Below are 18414 nucleotides of genomic sequence, written 5' to 3' on the forward strand. Positions count from 1 at the left end.
GAGAAATCTGACTGCCATTTTTCCCTGGTTAATGCAAAATTGGAAAGAGCCAAACTGGGGTTTTTGCCTTCTTTTGGATCAACAGCAACAAATTAACAGATATAGGAAAGGCTGAACTTGATGGACGTATGTCTCTTTTCAGCCTATATAACTATGTTACTATGTAATATACAATTAATTTCAATCACAGCATCCAAGTTAAGTGTTCACCTTCCCAATGCTTCCCTTTGCTAGTGGAATGTGCTATGGGGACACCGACACACGGATCTGGACTGTAGTAACAGTGGGCCCCAACTTTGTATGTATATTGGCAACTTCCTATAGTTATTCTAAAATATAAGTAACTCAAGTGAAAGTTGTCAGAGTTATGTTTCAGATCATTGACTTCACAATACGTTATATACTCAATAATCTTCTGCTGTATGAACAGATTTGCACCAACATTTCTTAAGTCTCTTTACAGATTGAATTATCCATTACACACAGCCAGGTCAGTCCTTCTTGCAGGAGAAGATTGTCAGAAGATTGTAAGCAATAACGAAGCGAGGGAGTTGAGTCAACAACTATCCTGTTAAGTCTCCCTTTAATGAACACACCGCATTGAGAGTCTCCCATAGAGGTTGCAGTTGAGATTAGCTCAACAGTTGTTGAGATGGTCATCATGTTTGCCAGTCATGAAATGTCGCTTCTCTGGGTCACTAAGGGGAAAGGCCAGATCACGGGAGCACCTTTGCTGCATCCCCCACTCTCTGCTCACTTCTGAGGCTGTTTGAGGCAAAGATGCCACAGGGAGGCTGTTTGGGGCAAAGATGGCAAGTCCTATGCTTCCAGTATGGGTGCTAGGCAGGTCCTGGGCTGACATGATACTAAAGGAGGGCTGGCTGGGTGGCATAAATACACAATCTGGGGCTGGCTTGGAGCAATATGCAATCGTGTGTGGCATTAATTCACAAGGGATGCTGGCTGGGGGGATCACATAAATCAATACTATAGGGGGCTGGGATAAATATACAACGTGGAGCTGGCTAGGGGCATCACATATATCAATAATTTTTTACGGGACCCCCTGCAAATAATTCAAGAGCTTGCCTAAACCGCCATCACATTGTGGGTAATGATGATGCTCTGCAGCCAGCAATTGTGTACTGCAGAAGGCAGCCTTTGTTGGATAACCAAAGAGTTGCCCAGTTAAATACCGATCACGGTGCTTAGAGAGTGAACAAAGGAACAATGCGGGGGCCTCATAGTCGGAGATGTTACTCAACATACATCATGCTTACATATGTGGAAACATTCACCAATGTGCAACATTTTACAGGGAAAGGCCACTTTTTTATAATTGATGAAAAGTCACACAGATCAATATATTTTTTTATGTTGACCGATCTGGTGGTCAGTTGCCACTCATATTTTGGTTAGTATTCATTTAATGTAGAAGCTTATGATCAAGTAATTCACAAATTAAATGAAATACTAAAACATGAACCATAATAAGGACAGAGCTTTGTGAAGAATAAAGTAAGAGGGTCTGCATTGGGCAAGATGAAAGAGTATGAATGCATTGCCACCTACTGGTGTAATTTAATAACTACATAATGTTTTTGTAAAAACAAAAAAAAACCCTGCATAATAAGCGTAACGCTTGTTTCATGGCAGCCAGCACGTTTGGGCCAAAGTAAACACTTAGCTCGGAATCTGTTTTTAATTCAGTAGCTCATTATGCATTAAATATATATTGAATGAAAAATGTCAGGATTAAGGTCCCAACGTGTTTACAGCAAAACAGATATTTTTGGGAAAAAAATGTTGCGTTTGCTTTCATGAGCAGTAGTTGTAAGCTAACAGGGTGGTGAAAGTATGTTTGGATTTAAGAGAGTCACTGGCATTACTACAGGGGCCACAGGCAGGGTGGGCAAAGGGCCCGGAACTCCAAGTGTTTCAGGAATAGACAGGCTGGGATGTTAAAATAAGCTGCTGCCACCATATATCTTCATATATCTGGGTTAAGTAACATAATATGTATATGTAATACTTTTTGTAAATCAGAAAACGGTGATATTTTACTTTGTGTAATGTAACTTTTGCATACATTAACTTTTCTGATAGACATTGTGAATAAACCGTTTGTGATTAGAATATTGCAGCATTTCAAACATTAGCATTTCTCTGCTACAGTTACAAAGTTACCTATTCACTTTCAGACTTAAACGGCATACGGCATTGACATAATAGCTACAGATTTTGATGTATATTGAATGAAATCAGCAGACTATTTTTGTTCTATCCCCAGGATATACACACAATAATAGCTGTCGTCAATGCAAATTTTCCACTCCAGTTTCTGTTAATGTTGGGGGAACGACTGACAAAATATAGATACTACCTTTGGATAAATTCACAAGAACAAACATTTAAAAAACGAGTCAGCATTTTTATACTCTTTATGGCCAAGGAATGTGACTACAGGACCGAAAGAACTTAACGTTGTAATAATTTACTTGCAAGAACATACAAAACGTTGGATTTTAACCCACACACCACCATACATTCATATATAACAGATCTTGCACATATACAAATCTAGGAATAGATATTATTTATACCTAGCAGAGTCTTTTGTAACATTCGGAACATGTTGCAAAAAGGTCATATGAAAAATGTTCATTTAGTGATTAATTGCTGTTTTAATAATGCATGATAATAGCAGGATGTATATATCATTTACAGGGATTTCTATCAATTTCCTGGCACGTATGTTGGTAAGTTATGTAGTCATCTTTAAAGAAAGTGCTTACCTTGCAGACATCATCTACATTTAGTGAATGTGCTTACCTTGCAGATATCATCTAGATTCTTGGTGATCTTAGCTATGTGTTCCATGCAGTGCCTGGCCATCATCTGGTACCTGAGAGCTGTAAGCTGCACTTCATTTCGGGCACTTGTGAGCTGAACCATGAGGAATTTCTCTCTCATGTTCCATTTGATAACTTGTTGTTTCAATTCATGTTCCAGACTGGCATTCTTACCAAGCAATGTGGTGTTCAAGGCTCTCAAGGCCTGTAAACAAGAATGGGTTCCCTGGGTTTGATCTCTTTGGAGTAGCACTAGATCACATCCCTCATCACATATACCCACTGTTCTATAATCACAACTGTCTCTCACATGGGTAGCCATGTCTTTTAAATGCAGAACTTCTTTGCAGCCCTTATTGTGGTATTTTTCTGGTCTGTAATCACACATCTCAACATGCTCTGCCAGCTCCCGCATTTTAATAGTCTTCTCGCAGCCTTGGCCTTGATAATCACACCTGATGTCCAATTTCTGAATTAGGTTTCTCAGAGGAAGAACCCGGTACAGCTCTTCAGCAGTTACAGGCTGGCATTGCAGTGGGCATGATTTTCGGCTCATGACCCAAGGTAAAATACAACTGGCACAGAAAACATGCCCGCAGTGTGTTGAAAGAGGATCCTCCAGAACCTTGCTACATAATTTGCATGTTAAATCAGGATCCACTGGTTCGGAAAAACGTCCCAATTCAAAGCCCATAGTTCTATGACCTTAAAGAGTTGAGCTACAAGCTATACTTCAATCTGCTTAAAATGTTTCTTCAGGCAGCAGAACCAGACAAACTGCAATGACCTGCTGGAAATAAAATTCCAAATCTCCTTGTGCAGCAAGAGAATGAAAAGGGGGGAGTGGTCTCTTGGTTTATTTCAATTGAAGTTTCCAAGTCATAAATTTGTTCTTAACCACAGTCCCTCTAATTTAAGCTCTGGTGTTGGTTTGCCAAAATACTAATACTTTTGTAGTTTTAAATGCATTGTTGCGTCATGTTGGACATTGTATTAGCAAATACAAGTGATATTTATTTTTTATTAATTCTGAATAACTATGTTTAAGAAGTTACTTGGTTAATATAAATACTTTATACCCGCAGCCTGCTTTCCTTTTTATGAGACACCTAATGTGAAAATAATAAGCATACATGAAAAGTATTTTGGAAATGCAATATAGCAATTACTCGGCTTTCTGGTAAGTGATTATCAGACCTTGATTTCTATAATGAATATATAGAAGGCCAGCATGGACTGTGAGGCCAATAGATGTGTGCGAGGTTGAGTGTGAGCTTGAGCCCAGACAGAACCAACTATGAGCAAGACCTTCCCTCATGCCATTGACCCTTGTGGTGATATTTCATACTTGCACAGGGACCTGTGTCTGCCAGTGGGATTGGGTTTGTCTTGGCCCAACTCCATAAACAAACCCAAGTCTTTTGGTGGTCTCATCTATCATCTAATGCATACTTAGCAACACAGGGCATACTGGGTTTGCCAGTCTCGTTAACTAGTCGAGCCTTAGTTACGTTCTTTATTACCCCACAGTTGCGATAATCATTCTAAACATTTTTCACTCAGGTCAAAACCTAAGCACCAGAGCTCTAGTATATTGAAGCCTATGGAGCGCTCTGTGTATGGTCAGGAGCCATAGAGAATTATTTTTCAGCAACATATGGCCCATGGGCTTCCTGTACTGTGTATTAATCCTAATTAATAATTCACATTGTGTGTGTTTGTAAACTGTTTTGTATGTAAATGGCCACTTGGCAATAAAGCATTAAATAGCAGCAACACAAAACTATATAGAGTCGCTGGATGTTGACCCTTGAGAATGCTTTCCTCGTTGGCATATGATGACTTGGGCTGATAAAAAAGCAGGAAGGTTATTCTTAAATTACACCAGAACATTCTGAATGAATACTGAAGGAAATAGCAATGCAGGTGAATAGTGTGTCTAATAATGGAAAATAATCCTTTGCTTAAGGCTGACTGCCAAATAAAGAGTAAAATAACATTTGTTCATATAGCAATGTCGATTGACCACCTACATGGATCTTGAAACATAAAACTAATGCAACAGAATACGGAATGCTCTCAGCTTTATTTGTGCAAAATAGAAATTGTACTAGGGCTAGCTTAATAAAGAAATTCAAACTGCTTTCCTTAGTGTTATTACGTTAACCTTGATGTTAACGATCTATCTTATTTTTCCAAGCTAAAATGCGGTGCCTTCATTTGTTTAAAACTATACCCTTAGTAGACTTAGAATATTATCATTTCTCTAACCATACCCTCAGTTGTATTCCAGTTTATCCCTGAACCAAATGCATACATTTATATACATCTTAAGCATAATTTTTTTTACACTTTCAAATTAATATAAAAATGACCTATCCTTTGCTGTCGCCACCTTGATGCTGCATGATGTGTCAAATCTGTTGTACCCAAAGATATCTGTCATAATGGCTTTATAGAGTATCTCCATGTTGTAAATAATTTCTAGTGCTAACAGTTCATGTGCTGCTTGTTAAAATGATCCAAGTAGAAACAGAGAATGTGTCGACCTTCCTACTTGTCTTGGTCTGTCTAAATGAGTGAAATCTATGTGAAGTAGAAATTCTATTAAGAGCTACTGAAGCATGTTTTATTATAGGCGATGGGTTTATTAAAGCTAAGATATAATGTCTTTTGACATGACTTTCTGTGTTAAAGAGATTACATTTCACAGTACCTCTTTTACAGAAGCAATGATTATGTCCAAGATCCCTGTAATACGTGTGTGTGTGTGCAGTTTCAATTACAGTCTGCAAACCCTGTATTCAGCAAAACCAAAGCAGGCAGGGAATAAATTTGTTGATAAAAAAAGCTTCTCATACAGTTAGAGACTGAGCTTCTCATACAGTTAGAGATTGCTGCTACAGCAAGATCTATCTTAGAATGATTCAGATAAGAGCTGCATCTCCTTTATGTAATGAAACGAGAAATAATCAAGATTGTTTAATTTCTGCAGTTGTCCGTTTTAAAGCTTGTAAAACATTTTAAAGTGATCTTGACTCAGGAATAAGAAAGGTGTTAATGACAAACTTAAAAATATGATATCATCTTTCTATAGTAGGGACTCCCACACAGCTTTTATGCAAAGGAGTAAGCAGTTCAAATTATATACTTTGGCATAATGTAACTTTTATTGTGTCCTTTGAATAGCTCCATTTTGCAACCATACCGTTCCACTCAGCATTTAGGTATTCCTGTCTTTCTAAAACCTTAAATGCATTACATTATACATTATGCATAATGCAGAACCAGCTCAGCCGTCTTGCAGGAAAAAGCTGGTCAGTGTTGGGATTTTGTAATGAATAGTGAAGTGAGGGAGTAGAAACTAGACATGGGAGTCGACCAACTCTTAGTGTCCGTCTTCGTGTTCGTCTTCGTGGGCAAAAAATCTTCGTATTCCACGAATATTCGCCGGTTCCTGTGTTCGGTTCAGGCCGAATATTCATGTACATTCTTTGTGTTCGTGTTTTTTCTTCGTTTTTTTTTATTTTTGTAGAAGGGGTTAATACGAGGTTAAGGCCGTACACACTATGCAGCAGCTTTGGCACCAGGATTTTAAAGGTCCGTGCGAGCGACTCCATTGGTCGCTCATACAGACTTTTAAAATCCTGGTGCTGAAACTCGGCTGGGGAGACCAATTGGTTAATGCTAGAGGAGGCCCCTGCCAGCGACCAATAAAATCGATCTTATGGACCTTTAACATCTGACGTCGGAACTTGGCCTGAGAAGACCATGGTTTCCCTGCTCCAAGAGTTAAAGTTCCATACGAGCGACTTTATTGGTCGCCGGCAAGGGCGTCCTCTGCCATCAACCAATGAAGTGCAGACGAGCCCCTTGCTGGCGACCAATAGAGTCGCTCGTCCAAATTTAAAATCCTGTTGCCGAAACTCGGCCAGGGGAGACCACTGGTCCCCCCTCTCCAAGATGTAAAGGTCTGTACGAACGACCAAAAGAGTCACTCATACGGACCTTTAACTCTTGGAGCGGGGAGACCATGGTCTCCCCAGGCCAAGTTCCGCCATCAGATGTTAAAGGTCCGTGCAAGCGACTCAATTGGTTGCCTGCAGGGGCCTCTTCTAGCATCAACCAACTGGCATTTGCAGCCGCCATATTCTTTCTTCGGTATTCGGGCTGAAGAACGAAAACGCACCCTTCCTGTTCATTTTCATGTTTGCCCAAATATGAATGCACATGTCTGGTAGAAACTACAACTTTCCTGACAACTCTCACTTTTGTGTTTGTTTGTTGGGGTTAAGATCTGTTCGCCACAGTGGAACCGCCTGGACTGGAAATGTTTTATACCTATTATAAAACATCTGAACAGAATCCATGCATTTCTACCTCTAGAGAGGAGGGCAAAAATGAACTACAACCAAAACACAAATCAGTGTCCAAGCCACCTAGTAATCTTTCTAGAATGGTTCATGAATTTATCGTGTCCTCTTGTGTTGAAAGTAGGGCTGCAACTAACGATTATTTTAATAATCGATTAGTTGGCCGATTATTTTTTCGATTAATCGATTAATCGGATAAAAAAAATGAATGTAAATTTTTCATTTATTTAAAATAATTTACTAAACAAATGATGTTAAATACAAACAGCAGAATAAAAAAACTTTGATAATAAATTTCTTGTCTTTATTTCCGAACCAGCCCCCCAATATATGCACATTTGAGCCCAGGCTTGCTACGCTGCCTCCCAGACATGCCATGCTGCCCCCCCCCACATATGCCACGCTGCCTACCACAGCACTCCACGCTGCCTCCCACATATACCACACCACGCTGCCTCCCACATATACCACACCACGCTGCCTCCCACATCTGCCACTCCACGCTGCCTCCCACATATGCCACTCCACGCTGCCTCCCACATCTGCCACTCCACAATGCCTCCCACATATGCCACGCTGCCTCCCACATCTGCCACTGTGCCTGATACGCCTTATATCCCCTGATACCCCACTCCATCCTCCCCAGACATGCCACCCTGCCTCCCAGACATGCCACTTCTCTACCCCCAGATATGCCACTCTACCCCCAGATATGCCTTATACACCCTGATACACCACTCCGTCCTCCCCAGACATGCCACACTGCCCTCCCCACATATGCCTTATATACTGTATATGCCTTATACCCCCAGATATGTCACTTCACTGCCCCCAGGATTTAGATTCCCCTAAATTAACCCTAAACTCCCCATTAACCATAACTGCCCCTAAATTAACCCTTAACACCCCCTTAACCACAGCATCCCCTAAATTAACCCTAAAGACCCCATCAACCACAGCATCCCCTAAATTAACCCTAAACACACCATTAACCACAACTGCCTCAAAAACATGCCACCCAAAACATGCCAACCCCAAACACCCCATTAACCACAGCTGCTCCTAAATTAACCCTAAACACCCTATTAACATAACTGCCCCTAAATTAACCCTAAACACCCCACTAACCATAACTGCCCCTAAATTAACCCCCACCTCCCCTAACTTTCAGTAGCCCAAATATATATATACACATATATATATATATATAAATATATATATACATATATATATATATATATATATATATATATGTACATATACTTACAGTTAGATGAGTGTCACAGCCATGTGGTTCTGGCCTGGAGAAGGAAGGGGCGGAGCCAGTTGTCACAGTGATTACAGGGAGGGGGAGTAAGTAGGAGCTGCTGCTGTGAGACGGTGAGTCAGACTAAACGGATTATATAATGAGGGGGATTTTTCAGAGCGTTTGCTCTGAAAAAACCCTCATTTTATAATCGATAATAATCGATTCAACTAATCGATAATGAAATTCGTTGCCAACGAATTTCATTATCGATTATTATCGATTTTATCGATTAGTTGTTGCAGCCCTAGTTGAAAGGTTACCTGGTTAGGTTTTAAGACAATTTAAACATGACCATCAATAATATGTTTTGTCAAATACTTTTTTCTAAATATAAAAAAAGGTTTGTCAAACGCCTTTTATTTGGGTGTTTAAAAAAACAAAATATAACATATTGGTAAAAGCCAGCAGTTACATTGTGAGTAATACTGATAATTGACATTCACTCTTAAAAGTAATGACATATATATATATTCCCTGCCTACTTTATTTAGGAAAACAAAACAACATAGAAACAAATATCCAAAGTAGCAAAAAAACTAAAAATTCATGTTACCACATGTGCAATAAAAAAAGATACAAAAATGATCTTACTATGAACCAGAATAAAGTCTTTGCTTTCAAACTGAAAGAATGTTTTTAAATATCTCAATTGCAAATTTAGATAGCAGGTCAAACTCTATGTTGTAAAATCGATCAACAATCATGCTTGTATTCTTTATTCCATTCTTCTCAGAAAATAGATGTGCTTTTAGATGTATCTAAGTACTATTCAAGCAAAAAATTGTTAAGTTTTGCTTCATTTTTTTAATATATTTTTTATTAAATGAAAAGGCCGTCATGCTTTTTGGCAAATAAAAAATGTTTGAAGAAATATATATTAAAAAAAGAAATAGTCAGTACACAAATGAAATTATGTGACAAAGGTTGAATAAACTTGCAGAGGGATAATGTACACAGAGCACATAATATTAAATATATATAATATTATGCGGGTAGGTTTATGTATATATATATATTTGTCAGTGTGTTGTGTTAATCTATAGTGCTATATAATGATATATTTAATGTTACTTGTTGAAGCACACAGCACATACTATCCTTTTGATAAATATCTGAAATCAATAAAATGCTACAACTGATATTCTTTTTGAACGCACAGTCTAAGCATTATTCTGTATGTAGAGAATACAAAAAGTAAAGCCAGGGTACACAGTAAAATGAGAGCTTTTTTCTTTTTTTTTCATAATATATTAATAAAGACCTCTATGGTATTGCATCTATACAGATATTATAGCTATACTCAATCAGCTAACAAGGTTGTGCTAATAATAATAATAAAAAAAATAATAATGAAAAGGACCATTCCACTATCACTGGATCCAGCTTAATAACACTGTGGAGGGTTGACCATTCGCACATAAACAAAAATTATCGTGGCACACCTAGAAAAACCTCATGGCTGAACAGTCCAAAAACAAAATAGATATAGACAAAGTCAGAACAAACACATTCATTATTTTCGGATGTGTCCATACCACGGCAATTCAGAATGTTGGTTTCATCGTCATTCGCCATTTTTTTCTCACTGTATTATTTAACACAACTTCTGCTACTAAACCACAACTGGACAAGTGTCTCCACATCAACTGATACACAACAATTCTGGTACAACGACAACAGTAACATTTACCAAACCATACTTCATTGAAAGCGTTTGTTTGTGAGTCTTACGGTGACAAATAATCAAAAAAAAAAGAAATATAGTTCCATTATGTCCAAGCATACACCTAAAAATCAGCAATAAAGTAAAATCCTATTGTTGAAGCCATTGTCAGATACAGAACACGCGGTATGAAGTTTGGGAATGTTCTGATAAGAAGACAATGTAGCAAATAGTTTAAAAATAGGAATGAATCCTTCATTTATTTCAGCAATCTTAATTTAAATTTGAACTTCAAAAAAGCTAGCAAGATACTGCTAATCTATAGTTTTCAGCCTAGATAGATAACTAAAATCTAAAATGGTAGTAGCAGTAGCTCAAGTAAGTAACTCAAACATTTTAGAATATGCTGCAAGCTGAATATTTGTGTTTAATAATGTTTTCTTTACATTCATTTGTGGGCTATCTATTGCACCTTTACATAATGATATAGTGTATTGCCTAATGTGCAAACTTTAAACATATTTTCAAATATGTAGCCATTAGTGCTGCGGAAACCGTTTGGCCTCTGGTTTTCATTTTAAACTTAAAATGTAAAATTCTAGATTCAACCATGTTGTCTTACATTATTGTAGACCAATTCTCCATAATGCAATGTTTTTGATGGGACTGCATGTCTGAAACTCGCTAATGACGGGGTCATTAAAAATATGCGGCACACAAAACAGATGGTACAGACAGATGTTGTACAACATTGGTATCTCTAATATATTCCACAATGTTTCATTGAAGTATAATCACCAATGCTGGTGACTCTACTTTTACTGTACAGTGTAAGTTATTAAAATGTTTAACACTGTGACTTGCCCAGTTTCATCATGCAACTGTCACACATTGGCTTTGCATTTCATAAGGCATATTGGAACAAGTTCAAAATTATTAACTATGATTGAAAACAATTTGCTCATCAGAGGAGTTTCCCAATGCCTTTGTCCTCTTCGTAAGTTCTTAATAAATGTGTAGGGTAATGTTTATGTATACAGTTATATATTTTTTTCTTTTTGGCGTTTGATGGTATCGTGGTAGTCAGAAACTGATCATAGCCTTCGCAGCAGTGAAAGTCGTGCAAATGCACTCAAGACACGAGAGATTACATTCAGAATTCCATGTACATCAGGAGGCTTAGGACTGGTAGCAGCACCCCGAGAATACTGGGGAACATCCCTGTTGCGTTACCTAAAAGTAAATTAAAAGCACAATTATTCTCCTTTGCATTTTATCAGCCATTACACAATAAATATGCCCTGTGAATATTTTTCTCTTCTGAAAGCTATTATACACACATGTACATTATTGTTTAGGCATTACTTAACTAACGTTATTCAAAAGTACTCCTTTCCTTGTTTAATTTTGCTCATTTGTCAATAATATTTCAAGCTGTTAAAAATGTTAAGCAATTGTCCATCACTTGCACCAATGCTATGAACACTGACCCAAAGTATGTGGACACCTGACCATCAGACTTTTATGAACTTGTTGGACATCCCATTCCAAAACCATGGGCATTATCATATAGGTGCCAACCCCCTTTGTGGCTATAACAGCCTGCACTCTTCAAGAAAGGCGTTCCACAAGATTTTGGAGTATGTGGGAATGTGTGCCCATTCAGCCTAAAGAGCACTTGTGAGGTCAGGCGCTGATATTGGATGAGAAGGCCTTGCTTGCAATCGTTGTTCCATTTCATTCCAAAGGTGTTGAATGAGGTTAAGGTCAGGGCTCTGTGCAGGCCACTCAAGTTCCTCCATACAATACCCATGTCTTTATCGGCCTTGCTTTGCATCTCATTTCTGTTTGCATTAAATTATAGGGACGTTTTAGCTATTCTCATTGTGTGTTTTATTTATTAAAATAGATACAACCTTGTTTTTCTGCATTATGATGTGATACCTCTCTGCATTACAAAGTGATTTACCTCGATGTTATAATATGAAGTATTTCTGCGTTATAATGTGATTTTTCTCTGCATTATGATGTGACATCTCTTTGCGTTATAACTATATGTCTCTCTGCGTCATGAAGTGATATCTCTCTGCGTTATAATATAATGTCTCTCTGCATTATGATGCCATATCTCCACTTTATAATGTGATATTCCTCAGTGTTATGATCATACCTTGGAACTCTCCATATTTGGCCCAGAGAACTCCAGGAGAAGCTTCACTTTTCTGCTTCAGCAACCCAAATCCTCAGGGTTGTAGAAGCGAGGTCTTGACACACCCCACTCCCTGCCCATTTTCCTCTGGGAAAATGGCTACTGACTGATGTCAGTGGGCATCCCGCAAGGGCAGGGTCCGGGTAGCTGGAGCCCACAAGTTCCTAGGTTATGATGTGAGATCTCCCTGTGTTACAAAGTGATTTATCTCTACTTTATATGATGTTTGTCTGCGCTATGAGGTGACATTCCTCTGTGTGATAATATGATATCTTTCTGCGTTATGAGGTCATATCCCACTGCGTAATGGTGCCATATTCGTCTGCATTATGATGTGATATTTGCATTATAATGTGGTATTTTTCTGTGTTATGATGTCATACCTCTCTTTTATGATGTTAAATTCCTCTACGTTATAATATGAGGTCCCTCTGCATTATGTGACATTCCTCTGTGTTATGATGGGATATTTATCAGAATGATAATAAGCGCATAAAAAGATGCTAAAGTAACAATCATTAAAGGAGACGGGGTATGTCAGGACAAAAACCAGTGCGGCCAAGTGGCGGCAAAATTTGATTTTGCCTAAGGTGGCAAAAATCCTTGCACCAGCCCTGAGTATCTGCTAAAATTGTGTGGTTCAGTCACATTTAATACAGTTAGAAGTGAGTTATTGTTATCTAATTAGTAAAATAGAGATTTTAATAAAAGCTACCTAAATTAATAAACATCAACAGAATAAGCCAAGTATATACTGTTGAGTGTGTCCTCCCATGTGTATGAGGGTTGTTTTTACTATTGAGACAAATGTAGAAATCTAATTCAGAGTGTGGTTTTCAATACACGGCCACTTTGGACAAGCATAGTTTTCCAATGTTCTGGGTGTCTAAATATAGATCAGTAAGCTGTAAAGCACATGCATAGGGTCAGAGTTACAAAATGCACAGAGTGCTCATTAAGGTTGGAGTGCAGCCAGGCGTACTTTTGTAGCCAGGTTTCACAATATCACAATGTAATAATACAAAAAAAGACAACCTACACTGTTCCTCTATAACTATTTATGACTTGGTTTTAATATTACAGAAGCGGACATAGTGCTGCTCTACTAAACCATAACTGTGAACATGGCATACGTGCTTAACACAAAAACACAGAGGATGTAAGGAACAGATTTGTGTAGCCAGGGCTGTCCACCTTACATTACAAAGCGTCTTTGGCCAGACACATTTGTACATCAACTGTAACACTATGATTACAAATACATTCAACAAAGTGAAATTAATAGATTGAGCATTCTATCTAAACAAGCAGTCTAAGGGAGCACTCCAGGCCAGTTTTCTTGTTAAATGCATACTGGAGTCATTTTTTCCATGATCTCCACTGTTTTTGGATTTTTTTTTCCCACAACTTGCTACATTTTTTCTGGCATTATATCCTATATATGTACACTGTTTCCTAGATTCAAACAATTACTAGCATTTACATGCAAATTACAACTAAATCACTTACTAGACAGCTTTATAAAAGCAACTGCTCCATCTCCTCCTTCACTGCTTGCTCGAACCTCAACAATGTATTCTCCATCTTTTGGGGCAGGCACTTGTACATAATGGTTTCCGGTTGAATATAATTTACCTTCTATTTGTCCGTCTGGCCTGTAAAGAACCTTAGAGATTGGAGATGTATTATATGCATGGTTCTTTTCGAAATCTGGTACATGATGTATGGGTTTAATAATCCTAAATTAAAATGATACTACTTACACAATTTGGCAGATATGGAAAAACATGTTCATAATTGTATTACATATGCTTTAGTGCACCTAACACTGTTTCAGTTCGACCTTTTCAACCAATTGCAAAATTAGGCAAGGATGGAAATGGCAGTCAGAAGAGGATGACTCCAACAAATTCTGCAATAATGTTTTGGCTAAGGCAAAATATTTTAACATCTGGATTAAAACATACATTTGTGGGTATATTCACTAATGTAAGAGTTGGGGAGCACATTTTTCAGGACAGTTGTGGTTTACTGAATTCGCTATGCATTATAAAGGGGGTATCCCTGGCAAATGTATCTGTAAAATCAGTGACTTTGAAAGAATCTCACAAATTTAAATATGTTTTATACAGGGTTATCCAAAGTATTCTTTGGGTTGTCCTTCATGTTGTAAAGTGAAGTCAGTGGAATGAACCTGCTATTTCCCTCTTTTGCCAATTCCTTCTTTAGTGAATAAACCCCAAAGCCAAGTTTGTGGTAGTTGGGGAGTTATGAAGACAGTGTAAAAAGAGAGGATATATTTGAAGTGATGTGGATTTTTGTGCTTGGGTATGTTTCATTGTATGGAAACTCATTCTGGGAAATACTTTGCGCCTTAAAAGGTACTTACTTTGTAGCCTGTAACAGGTGATTCATTGGATAAAGAACTCACATGACCCCAAGAAATAATATAATGTGAGCCAGATCTCACCACACTGGTAATTGTCGGAACCTGACTTGGAGCTGAATGGAATACATAGACACAAAAAGGATAAACATTTAGGAAATGGTCATTTTTTAGTTTATAATTTGTGACACTGTTTTCCCTTTTACTAAATTACATTTAGAATTGGTGGTATACTCAAGTCTTATTTTCATGTAAAATACATTGTAGTCAATTTTGAGTTAGAAAATTAAACCCCAGTCTACTTTTTTCTCCTCCCTTTGGCTGCCTTTCTTAAAGCCCAGGGTATAGTTAAGTATGCTTCTATAACATGCACAGTAGCAATCCTAGTAAAGTAAATAGAAGATAAGCTGCCACTGAAATGAATGTGAGCAGCAGCAGCCGATTAAGTGGGCGGAAGCTGAACACTGACTGTCCTTTTAACAAATTAGTATCTTGTCTTTTTAGTGACAGAGGGTGTAATATTAACATTCCATGTGACCCAAAGTTTTAACCCCACAACTCACAATTCAAATTAATAAAGCATCAAGATTTGATAATGATTTATTAGTGCTAACAGCTTATAAATGGTTCAGTCTTCTGATCTCCACTTACGTGCTTTTCTTGTTGTGAACCTATGCGTGTCACTTGGAGGTCCATATCCTGCACTATTAAATGCACTGACTTCCAGGTTGTAGGCTGTATCAGGCAATAAGCCCTCAAGTCTGACTGTATACTCTGATGCCTTAACTTGGACCCGATGTGCAGCTGCTTTGTTGTCTTGAATTCGCCAGTAAAGAACCTGTAGAGAAACAGCGAATTACAGAATTTGACAGCAGATAAGAGCTTTTTTAGCCTCTACCGGTTTCTCAATGAGCATCAGATTTGCCTTATTAATAGTACATATTGCATAAAGAATATTTATGATATACAAAACTGAAAATAACATTAACACACATTAAGACACACTGGTAGAGAATGAGAAGAGGGGCCTACTCTTGTTTAGGAGAGGGCGGTTTGATTATAGTGAAGGTCACATGCGGTAGTCAGTGGCATGGAGATATCAAAGGTGGAGGGAACAGAAGGTTTCTTTCCAGTATGCAGCATGTGGGGTATTAAGAGTGTAAAATGTATGACTCTCTGAGCAGGTGAGTATTTAATATTAAAATAATTATGGGGGAATCTGACAGGTCAAGGTATTGCATTCTATACAATAGTGACAGCATGGGTAAAATCCTGGTGACACAGGTTGGTGTATGGGTTTTTGCATTACAGTAATTTATAGGGATAGCAAAGCCAGCAAACAATACAGATTTATTTTAAGATATTGTATACATCATAATGTTTACATTAATTACTTATATATTACTTATAAGTAACTAGAAAAAAATTGTTAGATGTGTTATACTCACCTGATAACCCTCAACAGACTGCACATAAACTGGGTGCCAAGTAACCGATACTTCAGAAGCTGAAAGCAAAGAGACTGAGACTCCTGAAGGAGCATCTGTTGGCACTAGGAAAGATTAAAATAAAAGGTTTTTAGACAGTGTGACATCATGCACACAGGTACATTTACAGTAAAAGAGAATATCTACAGGGGTCACACATATGTGGCCATAACCCAAGTCTGTGCCTTGAGACTCCTAAAGGTTGTTGCAGCCTATGAACACACAAGAGTTTATATACTTAAGCAAGTGTAGGACTGAGAATATCTCTTATATAAACATTTCACATGTAGACCTTTGTACAGTCAGTCATTGTACAAGATGGTTACCATTGAGTCGTCCAACTGACCTTGAGCTTTGGCTCTGCTTAAGGACTACCACAAGACTTACTCTGGCTTGAGTAAAATAAGATGAAAAAAGCCCCAATGCGCATAACTTGCCACATAAAATCATGAAGAAAGACTAATCCCAACTAGATTATCATGCATACATTATGTTATCCAAGTTATCTATGTTCATATCAATCTTTGAGACTTGTTGAGTTTCTAAAAGAGGAGCTGGCAGGCGAGTGTAAAAGGATAATGAATTATGAAGAACCAACCCCACTGAGCTTCTGCTGAGGAAAGAGTTTGTCTGGCCTTGTATAGTGTATATTTAAATTGGTGGCATTTTTTGAGTTTCCTCTCATATTGAAACAGAACTTGAAGTTTGATAAGAACCATTCGACCCACGTAGTCTGCCCATTTTTCCTGATCTTTGATCTTGTGTTAGATTCAGGATAGCTTAAATAGAGCCTCTGAGTCTTTTGTGTTACAAACATAATGAAAGCACTCCAGGAAACTGCTACACTTACCATCATCTGCTGAATATATATTGGCTGTGCTGCTATATGGCCCTTCTCCTTTGCTGTTGAAGGCCTTCACCTTTACTTGGAACTGTGTTGCAGGCGTAATCGTGTCATCCTTATGCACGTATCGGCCACTTTGAATGTCTTGAACAATCACTTTTCTCCACTCTCGGTCATTGAAAGATTTAAAAGCAACTATGTACCCAAAGCCATCACCGTAATTATACTCCTGAGACAAAGGCTGAAAATAAAACATTCAAATTTAATATAATAGTATGCGAAATGCACTTTATCTATTTCCATTAAGCAAATAAAAAGCCCTTCTATGCTCCAGTGAGTTTTTTACTTTTCCTGTATATCCTTTGTTTCAACAAATTATAATTTGTAATTATAATCAACTTGGCACCAGGATGCATCCATGGAGGCCCCAACTCACAACTAACAGGACTCAAAGGATCTGCTGCTAACCTCTTGGTGCCAGATACCAAAGCACACCTTCAGAGATCTAGTGGAGTCCATGCCTCCACGGGTCAGGGCTGTTTTGGCGGCAAAAGGGGGACCTACAGAATATTAGGCAGGTGGTCATAATGTTATGGCTGATTGGTGTAAGTTCCCCTTATGTTTCACATCTTCAGGCACACATCTTATGGGAATTTTTTTGTAAATCTGACTTTAATCAATTGCATCACTTTCCCATTTAAATGGGGGTGTTTACCACAATGTCAGTGGTAGCGCCCACTGACACCAACTGGAACGGCAACCGGGGTCAGCGGGATCGTCCACTGATATCAGTGGGAATGCCCCATGTCAGCGGGACCGACCAACTGAGGTCACTGGGCAGTCCTGGCTGTGTCCCGCAAGGGTAGGCTCCGGGTTGCCAGAGCCCAGACATTCCCAGGTATGCATATAAAATATAACATGATTTTACATAATTATGTACTATTACACAGAATGGCCAGGCATATTGGGCCAAAACATCAATGGATGGTGTATATAAACATAGACTTACCAATAGACTTGTGCATTCGTATTCGGACAAACATGAAAATGAACACGAAGGGTGGGTTTTCATTGTTCAGCCCGAATACCGAATATACGAACATGGCGGCGGCAAAATGTATACGAAGACACACAACACGAAGAATCTTCGTGTTCGTCTTCGTTTTCGTTTACTAATCTCCCTGGTCCCTTCCCGATCTAGCCTACCTTATCTAGGCAGCATCGCAGGGGTTAACTGGTTAACAGGAGTGGAAATCCGTAGGTTTGCCGTCAGGAGTTAAAGGGCCGTGTG

The 18414-nt window shown here is 38.3% G+C and overlaps 1 protein-coding gene across 2 annotated transcripts in view; it reads right to left on the reverse strand.

The window, feature by feature from the left end:
* Positions 1–10648: 10648 nt before the first annotated feature.
* CNTN1 (contactin 1) overlaps positions 10649–18414 on the reverse strand; it is a 68730-nt gene continuing 60964 nt past the window's right edge. For both annotated transcript variants that reach the window (XM_053463094.1, XM_053463093.1), the window contains 6 exons: positions 17130–17364; positions 16241–16344; positions 15444–15630; positions 14796–14908; positions 13916–14072; positions 10649–11430 (listed from right to left, as the gene is read on the reverse strand). In XM_053463094.1, coding sequence (XP_053319069.1) covers positions 11351–11430; positions 13916–14072; positions 14796–14908; positions 15444–15630; positions 16241–16344; positions 17130–17364 — 876 coding nt within the window. In that variant the 3' untranslated portion in view covers positions 10649–11350. The remainder of the gene's footprint in view (positions 11431–13915; positions 14073–14795; positions 14909–15443; positions 15631–16240; positions 16345–17129; positions 17365–18414) is intronic.

Source organism: Spea bombifrons, chromosome 4, assembly GCF_027358695.1.
Source record: "Spea bombifrons isolate aSpeBom1 chromosome 4, aSpeBom1.2.pri, whole genome shotgun sequence".
Taxonomy (NCBI): domain Eukaryota; kingdom Metazoa; phylum Chordata; class Amphibia; order Anura; family Pelobatidae; genus Spea; species Spea bombifrons.